General features: G+C 50.5%; 5 protein-coding genes across 5 annotated transcripts; 3 read left to right on the forward strand and 2 right to left on the reverse strand.

Annotated features, from left to right (window-relative positions):
- Positions 1-75: 75 nt before the first annotated feature.
- MDM35 (uncharacterized protein) lies at positions 76-490 on the forward strand (the record flags this gene model as incomplete). Its single annotated transcript, XM_041701962.1, has 4 exons — positions 76-116; positions 171-208; positions 262-332; positions 398-490. The coding sequence occupies 4 exons, from the start codon at positions 76-78 to the stop codon at positions 488-490; spliced, it is 243 nt and encodes an 80-aa protein (XP_041554795.1).
- A 420-nt stretch (positions 491-910) lies between these two features.
- On the reverse strand, positions 911-1639 carry APUU_30827A (putative membrane protein; the record flags this gene model as incomplete). Its single annotated transcript, XM_041701964.1, has 3 exons — positions 911-1103; positions 1163-1379; positions 1447-1639. 3 exons carry the CDS (start codon positions 1637-1639, stop codon positions 911-913), a joined length of 603 nt encoding a protein of 200 aa, XP_041554796.1.
- A 663-nt stretch (positions 1640-2302) lies between these two features.
- Positions 2303-5210, reverse strand: APUU_30828A (uncharacterized protein; the record flags this gene model as incomplete). The annotated part of the gene is made up of 6 exons (XM_041701965.1): positions 2303-3199; positions 3259-3369; positions 3443-3694; positions 3759-4546; positions 4607-5011; positions 5078-5210. 6 exons carry the CDS (start codon positions 5208-5210, stop codon positions 2303-2305), a joined length of 2586 nt encoding a protein of 861 aa, XP_041554797.1.
- Positions 5211-5915: 705 nt separating this feature from the next.
- Positions 5916-10483, forward strand: APUU_30829S (uncharacterized protein; the record flags this gene model as incomplete). The annotated part of the gene is made up of 4 exons (XM_041701966.1): positions 5916-6297; positions 6382-6981; positions 7060-7289; positions 7364-10483. 4 exons carry the CDS (start codon positions 5916-5918, stop codon positions 10481-10483), a joined length of 4332 nt encoding a protein of 1443 aa, XP_041554798.1.
- Positions 10484-14349: 3866 nt separating this feature from the next.
- Positions 14350-16773, forward strand: APUU_30830S (Ras GTPase activating protein IRA2; the record flags this gene model as incomplete). Its single annotated transcript, XM_041701967.1, has 4 exons — positions 14350-14467; positions 14521-14654; positions 14711-16553; positions 16613-16773. 4 exons carry the CDS (start codon positions 14350-14352, stop codon positions 16771-16773), a joined length of 2256 nt encoding a protein of 751 aa, XP_041554799.1.
- Between the last annotated feature and the right edge of the window lie 184 nt (positions 16774-16957).

The raw sequence follows: 16957 nt of genomic DNA on the forward strand, positions 1-16957 counted from the left end.
CACTCTTCTTCCTGCCCAAGATCTTTATTTCGCAGTCACTTTTCAGTCCAGCGCTTATATCTCGTTCAAATTACCATGGCAGCTTCAATAGCCCCCGAATGCAACAACATCAAAGAGTACGCAGCCCGGTCCCACCCCATTCCACAAAACAAAGCTAATCCGCTGTCTAGAAAGTACGACACGTGCTTCTTGAAATGGTACAGCGAAAGTATGTTGCTTGATCTCGTTTTGCTTGGATAGAGAGACTTACAAGAAACCCAGAATATCTCCGCGGCAACACGACTTCCAACGAATGCGAAGAGCTTTTCGCCAAATACAAAACCTGTCTGACCGTATGTTTTCGCCACTCCACTTTGTGCTCCCTAGAACGAAGAACGAAGTTAACCTTCATGCATAGAAAACTCTGAAAGAGCGAGGCATCGATAACATGCTGGACGAAGCGCGGAAGAACACACCGGAGACGGACTCCGAATACAACCGACGAACGTGAGATGGCCAGCCGCACACTGGATGGTAGTCAATACATGGGTTCAAAGCGTTTGGGGGGCCTTTTGCCCTAACTGCCCTTTTTGGCCATCTGCTATATGAAAGCAACATAAATTCTCCGCTATATTCTTGTATACTAACTCCACGACTGTGTACGATACATTTGCATTTTCTTGAGGCGCTTGGTTGAAGTTTCTCCATGTCACATTTTCAAGCGATATACGAAGTCATGCTCCATTTCTTAGCAGCACTGCATAATCCGCAATCGCATCTCTATATAAAGAACCTAACCAATCCATTTCCGGGATATCGAACTAGCTGGGTGATTTTGGAGGTGGCTCTAGAGCCCCGGCCTAGGATCGCCCGGCCGGCGATGTCTGACTTTTTCCTGGTGACTATCACCAGGGTTCGTCAGACGCAGTATCTATTTTGCAAGCGTCTTCCGCCTCTGTTTAAGCATATACGAATACATCATAACAGAGCCTGGCGCATACAGCCCAAGAAAGAAGTAGAAGATGCCCGCGACAAGCCAGTTCGTCGTGACCGTAGTAGCCCGATACATGAGCCACCACTCCGTCGCGATCCCAATGGGGTAGAGGATAATGAAGAGGGAGTATCTACAAACATGTTAAAATGATTGTCGCATAATGTGACCATGCAGTAAATGTGGACATACCTCAACCACTTCAAGCCTCGCGGGACAGGGAACCCCGCCAACATGACCGCGAAGTAAGAATACCGCACAGCGTCGGCAGTAGACCAAGCAAAGAGCATAGCCGGGTAAGCGGGCGACACTGCCGTCACGGATGGGAATGCATAGTTGATTGCCCAGACTTGCACGCTACGAGCGAAGATCTGGGTGAAGGTCGTGAAGACGGGGGATCGGGTTATGCCTGCATGTCGTTAGTATTTGCATATGACCAGGTTTAGATTGGTTTGTTTATTAGGGGATATACTTACTAGTTGCAGCGTGTAGGATTTCTACCACAGCGAGAGTCTGCACCCATCTGGCTTGTGGCTCGAGGGTGGCGTATAGTGCGGGATCGGAGTGGGAGGTGAGTATGGTGAGGAGGATGCGGAGCCAGAGGAAGGCGTTGACGGAGTTGTATAGAACCAGATAGCCTTTGACGGCGGGAGACTGGGGCGAAGGCATATTGAGTTTCTTCGCAGTTGACGACAAGATACAGACGTGGTTTCACTGGTTTCTTCACTGCTGGTGGGTTCCATTGTTAGCGGCTCACTAAAATTCAGCCTCGGCTCTTTTCTGCTCTGGACTAAGTGTAGTATTCTGTTCGGGTTCTGTTACAGTATAGTATATCTATATAGGATCTTTTTCTTACTTGAATATTCTAGTTATATTTATTATTATCCGGGCTGTACGGGGGCATTGATTATGAGGTTGTCAAATAGAGCTAACATCAAGGCCCAAGGTGGCTTTGGGAGCAGTCTTAACGATCTCTGCTGCAGCTGGATTTGATGCAATAGTCAGACTCTTGCTGGATGAAGGTGCTGACATGAATAGTGCGATACAACATGGTTATACGCCCGTGATTCTAGCTGTGAGTGGCAGCCATTAGGATGTAGCTTGTGTGATGCTGCAAATGGGAGCACAACTCGACACCAGAGCAAATACAAGTTGGGCATCCCTGTTTATGGCAGTAAGGAATAAAAGCACTTATCTATTATTTTCAGACTGCCTTGAATATAACCCAAGTAGATAGTGCATAAAGGATAGCTAATCCATTGCCAACATGACTAACTGAAGCCCCTCCGCATGCTTCTCCCCAATTCCCTGTCCGCCGAGACGGCGCATTAACTACCGCTTCCAAGCCCTGCTGTAGTAATTGTACGATTTATCGGTACAAGCATCAAGATTCGGCCGACAATAACCGCCGTTCGAGAAACGTTCGGCTGGGATCCTGCGGTTAATGTTTGCTCTCACCCCCATGCATTCACAGCCACCCTGCCTGAGTCCCACCTTGCAGACCTGGACGCATTGGGAGAACGTCGTTGGTTCCCCATCCTTGCATCCTTGCATTTCTTTACACCTGAAATTCCCACCGGTCTTGCAGTCGCTGTCGGATGTGCAGGGCTTGCCTGCGGGTGACTTGCGCTTTCCCGGGAAGCCGAGCAAATCGTTTGAGGTGTCGTTGATGTCGATTGATGAGGAAGTGGCGGGGGAATTATCTACATCTGCTGCTGCTGAAGTTTCTGTCAAGTTGACAATATCAAGATGTTTTAGTGGCGGCGGCGGCGCGGGGGGCTGTTGTCCAGAGCTAGATGTGGAATTCAGCACGCAGAGGGCAGGATTCCGCCATATGGCATCGGCGGCGTAGTTCCACAAGTTAGTAAAGTTGTACCAAGTTTGCGGGGTGTAGAATATACGGCAGTCTGCCGGCTCGTAGAGGAACTGCAGTGGCATCCTCTCTCTGTCTTGCTCGCGGACCTGGTCCCGGAGATTCACGCTTATGTAGGAGAGGAAGAAATCGAGTGTTCGGTTAGGTAGTTGGCCTTGTAGAGACGGATTCATACGAATCGCCAAGTTGATGTCCTCGTCTAGTGAGCTATACACTAATGCGCCGCGAGTGCCTGCTGGTGATTGCATGGGCCCGTAGTTGGGCCGGCCTCCTGCAACTACCGTGCGCACGCCGGCTTCGTGGTGCATCATTTCCATGAAGAGAGCACATGCTGAGCCGCATATACCATCACCGAACTGGGGCGAGGGGATAAAAGTCAGCTTAATAGATCGTTAATGGGCCCGTTGTCACCTACGATTATGATGTCTTCGGCCGCGAAAACTGGCCGCCGAGGGCTTTCCCAGCCATCTACCAGCAGACCAATTGCCTCAAGGTCGAAGATCTGGCTGGTTAGGTTGTATTTCTCCTGCGATGTGAGTCATATTAGATCAGGGCCAAGTTCGACCATGACTTAGAGGAATCAGATGGAAGTAGCTTACCGTTTTGGTAAAGTCATCCCCATGATAGCTACTGACTGGTCCGAAATAGTCCTGCCACGAGGTAAAATTTTCGGAAGTTTCAGCGTCAATGCGACCAGTGACAACCCATTCATTTGTGGATAGCCAGGTATAGCCATCATCTCCTGAGGTGAGATTATCATTCCAGTAGTCTGTGATGGTAGACCCCATTACGTCGGCCATGGGATGGGCACGCCGACGGCTTCCTGCGAACGGCTCACGATAAGGGAAGAACTTTAGTTGCGCAGTGTACAATCAGTATTTATTCAAGACCAGAGCTTAACGCGAGCTGTCATACCAATTTGAAGGTTTCAATCGCAAGTAGCGTTTCCCCACCGGCGTTCTGTTGCACGTCAATGATGACTTTCTTTAGCCCTATGTCCCGGCTGCGCCTTATGAACCGTTTCACTGCGTCGCTAAATTTCTGGGCATCTTTCCCATAATACGAGAAGGAGGGAATGGCCAGGACGGCTAATGAGGATTCGTTGAGGAAGTATCCACGCAAAAGCATTCCATTCTCATCATCATCATCAACCATGTATATATCAGTGCTAGGGGGGTAGGGAGGGGAGTAGAGCTGGGGACCCTTGGACGGCTCCAGGTCTGCAGTTGGCGTCGATAGAGGAACGACGCTGCTCGACGCAGATTCGGTTTCAGTTGCTGCCGCTTCTTCATCACTTATTCCCGTGTCGTCCTCGGTGTCGGTTTCGTTGTAGGATTCTGGTAAAAAACCCAGCACAAAATAGTTATAAAAGTCACCACCAGTCTCGAGGGGCCCGGTATCTTCCGCAGTATAATACAGAGACAGCCAATCCATCGTATTCCTGGTCCCGTTTTCAAATGTGAAAGTAATTGTGGCGCCGGGGTAGATGCTGGCCGCCGCGAATAGTTCCAGATATCCCTGGCTGTCCAAGGCGGCGCTTCTCATTAGCGCATTCCAATCCGTGTGAGGCTCCAGATTTCCAAAGGCGTTCGTGATGGCGAACTCAGTGAGATATTCCACGACATCTTGGTCGTTGATGGTCGAGATGGCTGACGGTTGCCATGACAGAGGATGGTCGGCAATTTGGTGGAGGATCCAGTCATCTATATAGACAAGACAGTAATCAGTGGTTGTTGCTTACTCCTTCGGTCTAGTGATAGTACCTGCGATATAAACCTTTGGCAATTCTTTCCCGTCCAACGACAAGGAAACGATATCGACCGGCGCTGAAAAGGTAAAGACCTCCAACACCCCACCAAGCATACCGAGATGGCCATCATGTGCCGAGTATACCAGCCGATTCAGTGCAGCCTCGAACTCATATTCGTCCGCAAAGACACCTTGGTCAATCCCGCGTTGGAGCTCAGCCAACCCAGCCAGCAAGTCGGTTGCCGGCTGCTGGTAGGTCGGGGGTGGATGTGCAAGGTAAGCGAGGGTACTCTGAAACTGAATAGTATCGTTGTAGTATTTGATCAGTCGGCTGGCAACGGCCGGGTTGAAGGGTACGCTGGTCAGACACTCGTAGGCTTTGGACGCGTTGAACACTAGGCCGTCTCCATCTAGAGAGTCTTCACTTCTATCAGTCCAGGAACTATAACCATCAATCGAGACTAGGACAGCTATTAATTGCTTACCGCGACCATTAATAAGATCCCCACACACGTGTGGATTAGGCGAAGGTGAACTGCTGGTGGTGGAAGTGGGAGATCCCGATGCAGCAAAAACTGTCAACGGAAGTAGAGCGAGTATGCCAGCAATGAACCGCATGATGCAGGATGGGCTGGTGAGCCAACTGTCTATTCGGCGACGACGCGCTATTGAAAAGCATTCCGATTACTGTGTTATATAGAATGCATTCAGGGGCTGCAGCCTCATGAGCCGGGTGTGGGAAGGTCGCATCCCCGGCGAGGCTCAGCTGATGACTGCTGCAGGTCTCGCTGCAGGTCTCACTTTTGCTTTTTGCATGGGGGCGATGATAAATCAAGATTGACCACAATGATTGAGATTATGGGATTATCGTTGACGGCAGTGATTCAGTTGGCCCGGTCCTGATCTGTATCAAATGACCAGAGCTTTCGAAGGACTGGTCCTACTCCTACGAGTTGATATCGAAAAATGTCAGCAGCAGGACATCAAAGGGAGCAGAGCCGGTGTAGCCGGCCATAATCCAGACAGACCCTCAGCCTCATTCGCAGATTGTCAATTCCTAATCTCTGACCAATGACCACCCACCAAGACAAATCGTCCTTAGCCTTGTCGCACAAAAGACAAGGCTGAGGCTCGCGCTGTAACGCTTGGCCAAGACAGCTCAGCAAACATACATTGAAAGATGGGGCCTGGTCCTACCAAGGCTGTGCTGACAGCTGACGGTCAATGAGGCTGAGTGACTCAAATAAGCCTTCGTTTTTGATGGCGAGTTCATTCATTTATCCTTTTGCCCCTGCATCACACTGACCTGAACCCAATCACAAAATGGCTCCTGAATCCGATCTTCCCCCAAAGCTTGGGCGCGAGGAATACACAGTGGCATGGGTATGTATCCTCTACTCGGAGCTCATGGCCGCCAGAGCCATGCTAGATCAAGAGCATCAGTCCCTCCCTTGTCCTAACGACCAGAATTCATACGTCCTCGGCCGAATGGGAAAACATAACATTGTGATAGTACAGACACTCTCCCAAGGGAAAGCCTCCACGGCACATGTAACTGCAAACCTGGTGAGGTCCTTCCCCAAAGTCCGCTTTGCGCTTATTGTGGGCATTGGGGGAGGTGCGACGACTGCACCCAATCCTTTCGGTGGGGTGGATAATATCAGACTCGGCGATGTGGTTGTCAGCCAGCCTTCGGGGTCTCATGGTACGCATATGCATTGTTCATTACGGGGATTTTCCCCTCAGCATGTTGTAAAATGAATCTGACGCACGTGCAAATCTATTTTAGGAGGCATTCTGCAGTACGACTTTGGCAAACAGTACGAACGAGGGTTTCGGATGGGCTCGCACCTAAATAAGCCGGCACATGTCCTGATTTCTGCGACGGGGAGACTGAGGTCCAATCATGGCATGAGACAAGGGAGCATCCTGACCTTCGTCGATGAGGGAATATCCAAGCTCGATGATGTTCACTTCACCTTTCCCGGCTATGAGAATGACCGCTTGTTTCGCCCGGACTATGCTCACCCAGAAGGGATAGCCAACTGTGACGGATGTGACCCTAGCCAGATAGTGACTCGAAAACAGAGCAAAGGCCCCTCTGTTCATTACGGCCTCATTGCCTCTGCTGATACGGTGATGAAGTCAGCGACTGTCCGAGATCGGATGCGTGAGGAGCACAACGTGATTTGTTTCGAGATGGAGGCTGCCGGATTGATGAACAACTTTCCATGTATTGCTATCCGTGGCATTTCTGATTATGGCGATAGTCATAAGAACAATAGGTGGCAGCCCTACGCCGCTATCACGGCAGCGGCATATGCGAAGGACCTCCTGGCAGTTATTCAGCCAGAGGAAGTGGATGGAACGGAGCTGGCTGCTACTATAGGTACGTAGACCTAGCTAGCTTCCAAAACAAGCCAATCTATCCATGCAATCCCCCGGGAGCTGACCCCTGCCTCTTAAGTCACTGCAATAAGGAAAGAAATCGAGCCGCTCAAGGAGGCCTCTTATGCTGTCCGTCGGAATGACATCTTAGACTGGATCAGCCCCCTAAATTTCCGCGACGAGCAACGGAGCCTGTTCCAGAACTGCGTCCCTGCCGGAAAATGGCTTCTGGACTCAGACAAATTCAAGTTTTGGGTCGATGGGGCTCCTTGGCGCCTTGACTATTGCGGAGCGACAGGAACCGGAAAAGTAAGTATCGAACGCATGGAGCCCCAGAGTTTAACCCCCAGAAGTGTTGAAGCCCACCTGACATCCTGAACAAGACCAATATTTGTGCCATCATAGTGAATCATCTGCAGCAGCAATACCCCCGGCGACCCGTCATCCACATCTACCTAGATGAGAATAAACAGGCAGAGCAAAGTTCTCAAAACCTGCTGGGCAGCTTGCTTCGACAACTAATCGAATTCAATCCATCGGGCGAGATCCCCCTGTCAGTACAGCAGCACTATGACCACTACGGCCGAAGAGCCTCGCCCGATACAGAGGTTATCTGCAGGGCCTTTGAGGCCATGCTTGAGAGCTATGAGCGAACTTACCTAGTCATGGATCGAGTCGGCAAAAACGCGAACATTGCGAGCGATGTCGACCAAGATTATCCCCTGCAGCTCATGGAGAGGAACCGAAAGCTTAGTTACCTTACCACGTCTTTGGGGTACACCGAAAACGCGCAGACGGTGACGTGTGACATCTGCGGTTCGGAGGATGTTCTCATGTACTTTACGTGTGAATGCAACGGCGACAAATACGATATATGCTGGAAGTGCCGGCAGGCAGGGGAAACATGCCCCCAAAACCATGAGGGAGTTATGAAGCACAAGACGGTCGAGGTCGAGGTGCGGGCTCCCCAGGAAGAACTCGAGGAGTATTGCCGTCACCGGGTGGAGTTGGTCATCGCCAAAGCACGCAAGAAACAGGAGCAAAGGGACGAGCGGCTAAACCCGGCAGGACATACACGGTATATGATCGAAAGACTCGAGAAGCTGAGCATCTATAGAATAATCGCTGAACATGCGCAGGGGAACTTCCTGGTGGCGAAGTGTTCGATGGACGATATCCTGGCAAAGGACATTGCCTTGGCCACGGACCAAGACCTGCTTGACAGCATGCAAGTTATTCCGTACGATTCATTGGCAAAACACGTTATTCGAAAGCTGAAAAGTATCGAGTACCAGCCGATGGGCCACGAAAGGCGACTGGCATGGGGCACGCTGTGCTTTGTCTACTCAGCACAGGTCATGCCGACCCTGAAGATGCTCAAGCATGCACTGGCTTTGGGCGGTAACACAGGCTTGATTGACCAGTCTAAAGTGGATGATAAAGAGTCCGTATTGGAAGCATGCAAGGGATTGATCGTGATCTATAGTGTTGGCGATGACGAGTTTTCCGTCTCGTTTTTCCACGGCTGCGTCAAAGAAGTCCTGACGCGGCTTGACCAGGAAGAAGAGCCCAAAACCATGTTGACCAAGGCACACGCCAACATGGCCTCTATGTGCCTAAAATACCTCAAGCACTCAGATGTACTGGATCACTCCAAGATGGTCGCAGAGTATCCTTTCCTGTCTTATGCCTTGGAGTACTGGGGGGACCATGTCAGGGAGGCCTGTCTAGAGTCCGGGGAATCAGACCAGCAAGACGCATTCCAGTTCTTGCAAAACACCGCAAAAATGAAAGCACTTGCTCAAGCAGTGGAGCTGGCAGATATCAGAGACCTTGTGTCCTGGATCCACGAAGGAGCCCATAGGCTTCACATCTGTGCCTGGTTTGGGCTATCAAGGTTCATCAACAGGCTTGTCCGCGACAGCAACGATGATAGCAACATCAACCGCCGCGATCGACGATATGATAGGACTCCCTTGCGATATGCTTGCTTCCGGGGCCAGGTTGACTCTGTGCGCCTGTTGCTAGAATTGGACGCCGATATCGAGGATTCCACGCTAGTAGATGCCATCCTCGGATTTCCTGATGTGAATGCTCCGGCCCTTGAAAACGAGAAAAATAATCGCCGTGAAATCGTGCGGTTGCTCCTGCAGAGTAAAAGCATAAACATCAACGCTAGGGTCGGTGGTTGCGGCAAAACAGCTCTTATGCTTGCAGCGAAACGCCTCGACATTCAATTAGTGAAAACGCTAATGGAAGATGAATCCATAGATCTTGATTGCAGGGACAATAATGGACTGACAGTCATGCTCCATGGTGTACAATCCCTTGCACAAAATATGGAAGACCCAGACTTGCAAGACAGCTGTCTTGAGCTTGTAAGCCTATTCCTTCTGCACGGGGCCAACCCTAATATAGTTGACAACGCCGGACAAAGCCCCCTTAGCGTGGCGGTAACAACTGGCCAGACGAAGACTGTCGAGGCCCTGTTGCGATGCAATCAGATAAAGATGGCTTTTCCTAACAGGCTTGTTCACCTTGCCAGTGCAGACACACATCCGACAGTGATTAGCGTGTTGCATGCCAATTTCTCGAGGAATCCAGGATACAGCATCAACGCGCTGGATGAAGCAGGGCGCACTCCGCTCCACCATGCATGTCAATCATCTAACGGCCGTGCGCAGAAAACCATCCATGCATTACTGGAGCGAGGAGCTGATCCGAACATTGCCGATAAGAATTCTCATACAGCTTCGATGTTGCTTCATGCATCCCAGAGGAGTGATGTTGTTGCTGATTTGGCCACTCGCTATCTCCATCTAAATGGCTTATCTTCCTCCTCGACGGAAGTCGGGCTCTCCATCCAACACAGAGATCTCCCGGCATTGGCCCTCGCAAACCAACGCCGCTGGGATCTCATCGAAGATGTCATTGCTACTGCCAGCGAAAGGGCCGACCTCAAGGACCACGACCTGGTCGGGCATACTATCCTGCACCGTGCAGTAATGCACGACCAACAAGACCTGGTGAACACGATTCTGTCCGCTAGAGTCCTCAACCCAAACTGTGCTGATCGATACGGGCAGTCTCCGCTGCATCTATCGGAGAGTGTCCATACCGCAAAGGCACTAGTCAGTTATGGCTGTGATATCGACACCGTCGACTTCTCAGGGGACACTGCGCTGGCTGCTGCTCTCCGAAGAGAGAATCGCTGCGTTGTGGATTACCTCCTTGAAGCCGGCGCAAGCGTAACAAACACTCGCGAGGAAATAGTACAGCATCTGCTAGTCACAGCAACAAGGACAGGATCTGCCAAGGCTGTTGAGGCTCTAGTTAATCATGATCCTCGTTCTACTACTACTCTTCTAGATTGGCAGGCTATTTGTGACAGCTTTCGCGGGTGGGTTCACATTACCTATAGCCCGTTCAAACACGTCCCCTTGCCTTTAATACTGTTTATCTTCGCGGGGGTTTGTCTAGTTGAGGTCGTCTTTGCGGTTTAGTTTTTTTCTTGTCGATTGTTAGAGCGCTGGTGGAATATAATGGTGCACTTACCTAGGTACACTACTCCGTACTATACTCCGTAAGTAGCGGGCTGCTTTTGTTGATCCGACTTGAACCGCAGTGGATCGAAAGTTGGGTGTATAAGAAGGCTTTGCCAATGTCGGATACGTCTACTTGGATGAAGATTGTTGATCGGGATTGGGTTGAGCCATCGCAGACAAACCCAGTGACAAATTACTCCGCAGACGTGAATGAATGGGACAATCCAGGCATCGATTCGATGTCATCGTCCTGAATAATCTGTATCCAACCTCCCATTGCTGATTTTCCCTCGTTATACTCCGCAGTGATGGTGGATGATCTGAGTCGTATCCGATTAACCCTACTTTACCCACCCACATCACAAGACTGAGTTCAATAAACGACGTCACATAAAAAGCAACCATGCGCTGGACAGATCGACAAATCCCCGGGTTGGAACTCTGAAATGTCTTACCCGGGTTACTTCGAGTGCTCGCTTGTCTTATTTTCCGCCCCAGGTGGCCTCGTATTGAACGATTGCGGGAAAAATCAAAATCAAAATTGGTGGGGTAGCGCCATAGCGGCGTCTGGTCTGGCGCGGAGGGACGATCCGCCGATTGAAGTGATTAAGCTCCTCACGGCCCCCTGAGACCTGAGCGCACTGACACTTGATTGAAGATTGTGCAGCGGGCCAGCGGCTGCTCGCAGAGTGCAGAGTGCAGAGTGCAGATTGCAGAATGATGTGGGTTACTTTGCTGTTACACCGCTACTAGTAGTAGGGAGATAATAGGATTATTGTGGTGGGTTTGACGGCTGATAATCCTCATTTTTGAAGGCCTCCATCCATGGTTCTCTGCAAATCACAACGTCTTCTTCTGGCCAATTGTTGCTTGCTGGAGACGATCATCTTTCTGTTAACTGGGTCTTCTCGTAATTTGACAGAAGCTGTCTACGGTACTCTGTCCTGCTGTAAGTACCGAATCAACGGTATGCCTGCAACCTTGTCAATGCCAGCATTGTCAGTTTGTCACCTACTCTAGTGTCGAAGCATGCAAAGCCGATTTAGGAATCTGTGCCAATGCGGTCGCAGTCGTACAAGCCCACCGCGGGATGGCAGGATCTGCTGACCTCTGAAACATCATTTAATATGACCCAATCGTTCAGGAGAGATGATGTAATATCCAAGTCCGGATCCAAGCAGCAGGTATTGAAAATCGCTCACCAATAGGACGATGGCAGCGAGCAAGGTCAGATGATGGCCTTGACATTAATCTCCAAAGATAGATGCCCAGCATTCCATATTTCACGGCTAGTCCAACGCAGGTACCAGGATGACTCGGAAGCCTGGAAGACTGAGCGGTGCGGAGCCGGACACATGGCGGGGTTGGAACTTGGCAATCAGGAACTGGAACGGGTTCCACCTGACTAGTCATGGGAAAGTTTCATTTTGAGTGATGGGAAAAGGGAATCGGATTCCTTGGCAGATCTCACGGTTTTCCCAGCGATGAGATCGTACGCTAGGAGTATTTCGACAATACTGACTGCGATATCAAAGTAGTATTATTTGAAATAGATGGCTTAAGTTGCGGAAAAAGTGAGTTGGGGCTGACTACTGATGGTGGCTCTGGTTGAAGCTAATTTTCTTATCAAGAGGAACGGTGGGCCATCACAGTGACCGCAATGCGCCAATGGCAGGGCAGGATTCTTGCACACCAAAGCCACCCATGTCCAAACTGGCCTTGTGATTCTTGCCCATGGGAGCCAAGGATGAGTCGCCGGGAGGAATGGACCCGAGAGGCTCAGAATGATGACTCGGAATATGACTTGGATGGAGGCTGAATACTGATAGATGCAGGCAGGCTTAGCGAAATCCGGAGGCCGCACGACACCGCTGAAGTCAAATGCACAGACAGTGCTCGAGTCAGATGGTCCGTGGGATTCAAAAGCCTTCATCCGTTATCCGGATGAGCCGTATCGTCGAGGCGCCCTCCTTGACAGGGGTTGCAGCTTGCAGGATGGTAGCCTAGCGATTGGCTTGATAGCCGCTCACAAAATAATCACACCATGAGAATCATAGACGAGTTCCCAGTGTAGTCATGGTGCTCCATCGCTCTGCAGCACGCGAAGTAGAGGAAAAAGTGTCGTCCCGGTTGACCCAACCTTGGGAGGTTGGATGTGGCAAAGGCGACCGAAAGCGGAAATACCTGGGCGACGTGCAGGGGCGCGTAACGCCGCCGCCGCACGCACAGGGCCAGGGGTAAGCGACGCTAATGGCTTCTGGATGGAGACAACCAGCATGTCTGCAGCACCGGACCTTGAATTAGTTCAGAGCATATTGTCGAAATTGTGGACGGACAACAGATGGCTGCGGCGGATGTGGGAAATTCCCCTTGCTTTGTGCAGCAGCTCCTGGAGCATGGGAGAAAGAGGTCGGAAATGATCATCCGGGTGCTAGTGATCTCTCTCCAGAGAACGAATATGGATTAATTTGGCGAGTGCAGTACGTAGGTTAGTGAATTTCATAGACAAGAATTCAAGAAATGCAGAGTACTCCACCTCTGGCCAAATTATTCACACCAGCAACGAAGGGGACAGAAACATGGGTCGGAAAATCAGGTACAGCGATGTGGCCCATGGATGGTGGTGAGCTGTGGAGGTGGAGCGGAATGGCAACTCCTGAATCGCCGTAGAATCGAGGAATAATGAAGAAACACACCGGAGGACGGCAGTTACAACGACTTGGGAGAAGAAAGAAGCGACGCAAAACAATTATGGGCATCGCGAGACTCAATGAGAAACCGAGTCGTCGCCTGGCGGGAGCATGGGAATCGTTCCCAGTCTTGCTTTTTCTGCAAGTCACTCTCCAGTGCTCCACTCCCTCACAGTAAGACGAAGTAAGTCAACGCTCAAAAGGAGCCGATTCAATCATAATCCATCGCCCTCCCCTCTTTCTTCCCTGAAAACCAACCTCCCCCTCTCGATTCCGCGTCTGGGGAACTGATACACTCCTTTCACCATCATCCTTGTCTTGCTGAGCATTTACCCCTCTTAGCACTCAATTCTGTGTTTCAGCTCTCATTAATACTCCTGCCATACTCCCTTCTTATCGTCTCCTATTTGTCTCCCCTGTTTCTTCCTGCCCCCAGTATCTGATCTGCGACTCGACCGACTCTTTCCTCCGTTAATCTCTCCAATCCCGGCCCTCCTCACTCTGAAACTCGCGCGCTCTTCCAGTTCCTCTCAAGTCTCAGAGTCAGTACGTACGCTCCTCTCCCTCCTCTCCGGCGTCGGGTTTATTTCAGCTCGCTACCTTACCCTGCCCGATCACGATACCCACGCCATATACCTCCCTCCTGCGCCCAATTTTTTTTAACCCCCTTTGATCCCCTCGATCCAGGAACTAACTTGCAACAACTCGCAGCTCAGTCTTTAGCGACCTGACAATTGATTTGTTCACCCAGCACAAATCCAAGCGCTCCTTTGCCGAGTCTGGTATTTTCTTCGACGCGTCCGATAAGGGGTACAATCTGCCTACCGATCGCCTCAGCTCGTGCCGAAAATATTCAGACCTGTCGATGAACCGACCGTTAAATACCAACAACCCACACCTTGGAGAATAACTGACGACTGTGCGCACTGCACATTGATCTGTGCAGTCCTCTCGGTGGCTCGTGCATCGAAATATCTCCGAGTTTGAGCATCTTCTCGGGTGCCACTCCCACACACACTTCGAGCGCCCGTTCTTTCCTTTCACAAAATGTCGGTTGCGACAATGTTGCAACCCGCGTCAAGAGCATCTACTTCCTCTTCCTCTTCGTTTCAGCCGGTTACACGACAAAACACGATGTCTTCCCACGATACTCGGTCGCTTCGCCAGTCGAAGCGGATGTCCGTTACCGCGCTCTACCTGTCGATGTCCGCGAAGGACAGGGACCTTGAAATATCAGATGACCTGGCGAGAGGTTGGTTTTACTGGAACAAGACCGTGCTGAGCTATGCTAATCAATTGAACCAGCTCAAAAATTCTTACGAGAACTGAAGTCAAAGATCTCTTCCCAGTCGAAAAAGAACTTCGTCCTAGAAAAGGATGTACGTTATTTAGATTCACGAATAGCATTGCTTATTCAGAACCGCATGGCTTTGGAAGAGGTGCGTCTGCCCGGCTAGTCTACGTATGATTTGTTTATCGCTTACGGATTTTATAGCAAAACGAGGTTGCAAACCGCCTGGACGACACTGTTGACCCCCAGGAAGGTTTCTTCCCCAACGATGATAAAACACAAAAATATGGAAACCTTCTCTTCCTTCTTCAAACGGAACCCCGCCACATTGCGCATCTGTGTCGACTTGTCTCGATGGCGGAAATCGATTCTTTGCTCCAAACCGTCATGTTCACTATCTATGGAAACCAGTACGAGAGTCGCGAAGAGCACCTGCTGCTCACCATGTTTCAGTCTGTGCTCACCTATCAATTCGATAATACCCCGGAATATTCCTCGCTCCTGCGACAAAATACCCCTGTTTCGCGTATGATGACCACCTACACTCGACGTGGGCCCGGTCAGAGTTATCTGAGACAGGTCTTGGCCGAACAGATCAACGGGTTGATCGAGTTACGTGACGTCGACTTGGAAATCAACCCCTTGAAAGTCTATGAGGCCATGGTGAAAGAAATCGAAGAAGAGACTGGTTCGCTGCCGGACAACCTCCCTCGCGGCGTCACAGCGGAAACCGCTGCAGAGAACCCCCAAGTGCAGGCCATCATTGCGCCGCGTCTCAAGAAGCTCACAGATATTGCAAACTCTTTCCTCACGACGATCATCACCTCTGTGAACCAAGCGCCTTACGGTATCCGCTGGATTTGCAAACAAATCCGAAGTCTGTCACGGCGGAAGTACCCAGACGCTCATGATCAGACCATCTGTACCCTGATCGGAGGCTTTTTCTTCTTGCGTTTCATCAACCCGGCCATTGTCACTCCACGCTCGTATATGTTGATTGACGCTACTCCTACCGACAGACCTCGACGCACTCTAACTTTGATCGCCAAGATGCTTCAGAACTTGGCCAACAAGCCTTCCTATGCGAAGGAACCGTATATGGCCAAGCTGCAGCCTTTCATTCAACAGAACAAGGAGCGTGTCAACAAATTCATGCTTGATCTGTGTGAAGTGCAAGACTTTTACGAGAGTTTAGAGATGGACAATTATGTTGCACTCTCTAAGCGAGACCTCGAATTACAGATCACTCTCAACGAGGTGTATGCTACCCACACTTTGCTGGAGAAGCACAACATGGCCTTGGCTCAGGATCAACATTCCCACCTCCAGGAAATCCTCCAGGAGTTGGGCCCTGCTCCTCCACAGCTCCCACGCAAAGAAAATCGAACCATCACCGTTCCTCTGTTTAGCCGATGGGAAACCGCGCTAGATGACTTGACGTCGGCCCTGGACATTACTCAGGAAGAAGTTTTCTTCATGGAAGCTAAATCAACGTTTGTTCAAATTTTGCGTTCCCTTCCTTCCCACTCTTCGGTGGCACGTCGCCCTCTTCGCTTGGATCGTATCGCCGAAGCTGCAGCGACTTTAAAGAATGACGCTGTCATGGTCCGCAAGGGTATTCGCACCATGGAGCTTCTGAGCCAATTGCAGGAGATGGGTGTCATTGATCGCTCCGACGAATTCAGTCTCCTTCGGGACGAAGTTGAACAGGAACTCGTCCACTTGGGATCTTTGAAGGAGAAGGTCATGGAAGAGACGAAACAATTGGAGTCTGTCTATTCAGCCATCCGCGACCATAACGCGTATCTTGTTGGTCAGCTGGAAACATACAAGTCGTATCTCCAAAATGTCCGCAGCCAATCCGAAGGAAAGTCAAGGAAACAGCAGAAACACCAAGAGCTGGGTCCCTACAAGTTCACCCACCAGCAACTCGAGAAGGAAGGTGTGATTCGCAAGAGCAATGTGCCTGAGAATAGACGGGCAAACATCTATTTCATGTTCAAGAGTCCCTTACCTGGGACTTTCGTTATCAGTCTGCATTACAAAGGTAAGAACAGTTGTCCTATCAGGCTCCCTTGTTTTGACATATAATCTAACTTCCTATAGGTCGTGCTCGTGGGCTGCTCGAGTTGGATCTCAAACTCGATGATTTGCTCGAGATGCAGAAGGACAGCTTGGAAGACCTTGACCTGGAATATGTTCAATTCAATGTCTCCAAGGTGCTTACGCTCCTGAACAAACGCTTCTCGCGTAAGAAGGGCTGGTAAAGTGTTCTCCAAGCCCAATTACCCTCGCGGGTGAAACCACCGGCGACATACAGCATTCCAGATGGCTGGAGGCGAGCTTGGCAGACTGCTCAGCCACGAGCTTCCAAGAAAGGCCGGAGCACGCCTGATCCAATCTGACGGCGCTACCTCCCTGAGTCGCTTTCTGGTTATTTTGAGCCAGTTT

This window comes from Aspergillus puulaauensis, chromosome 3 (genome assembly GCF_016861865.1).
Source record: "Aspergillus puulaauensis MK2 DNA, chromosome 3, nearly complete sequence".
In the NCBI taxonomy this organism is placed as follows: Eukaryota; Fungi; Ascomycota; class Eurotiomycetes; order Eurotiales; family Aspergillaceae; genus Aspergillus; species Aspergillus puulaauensis.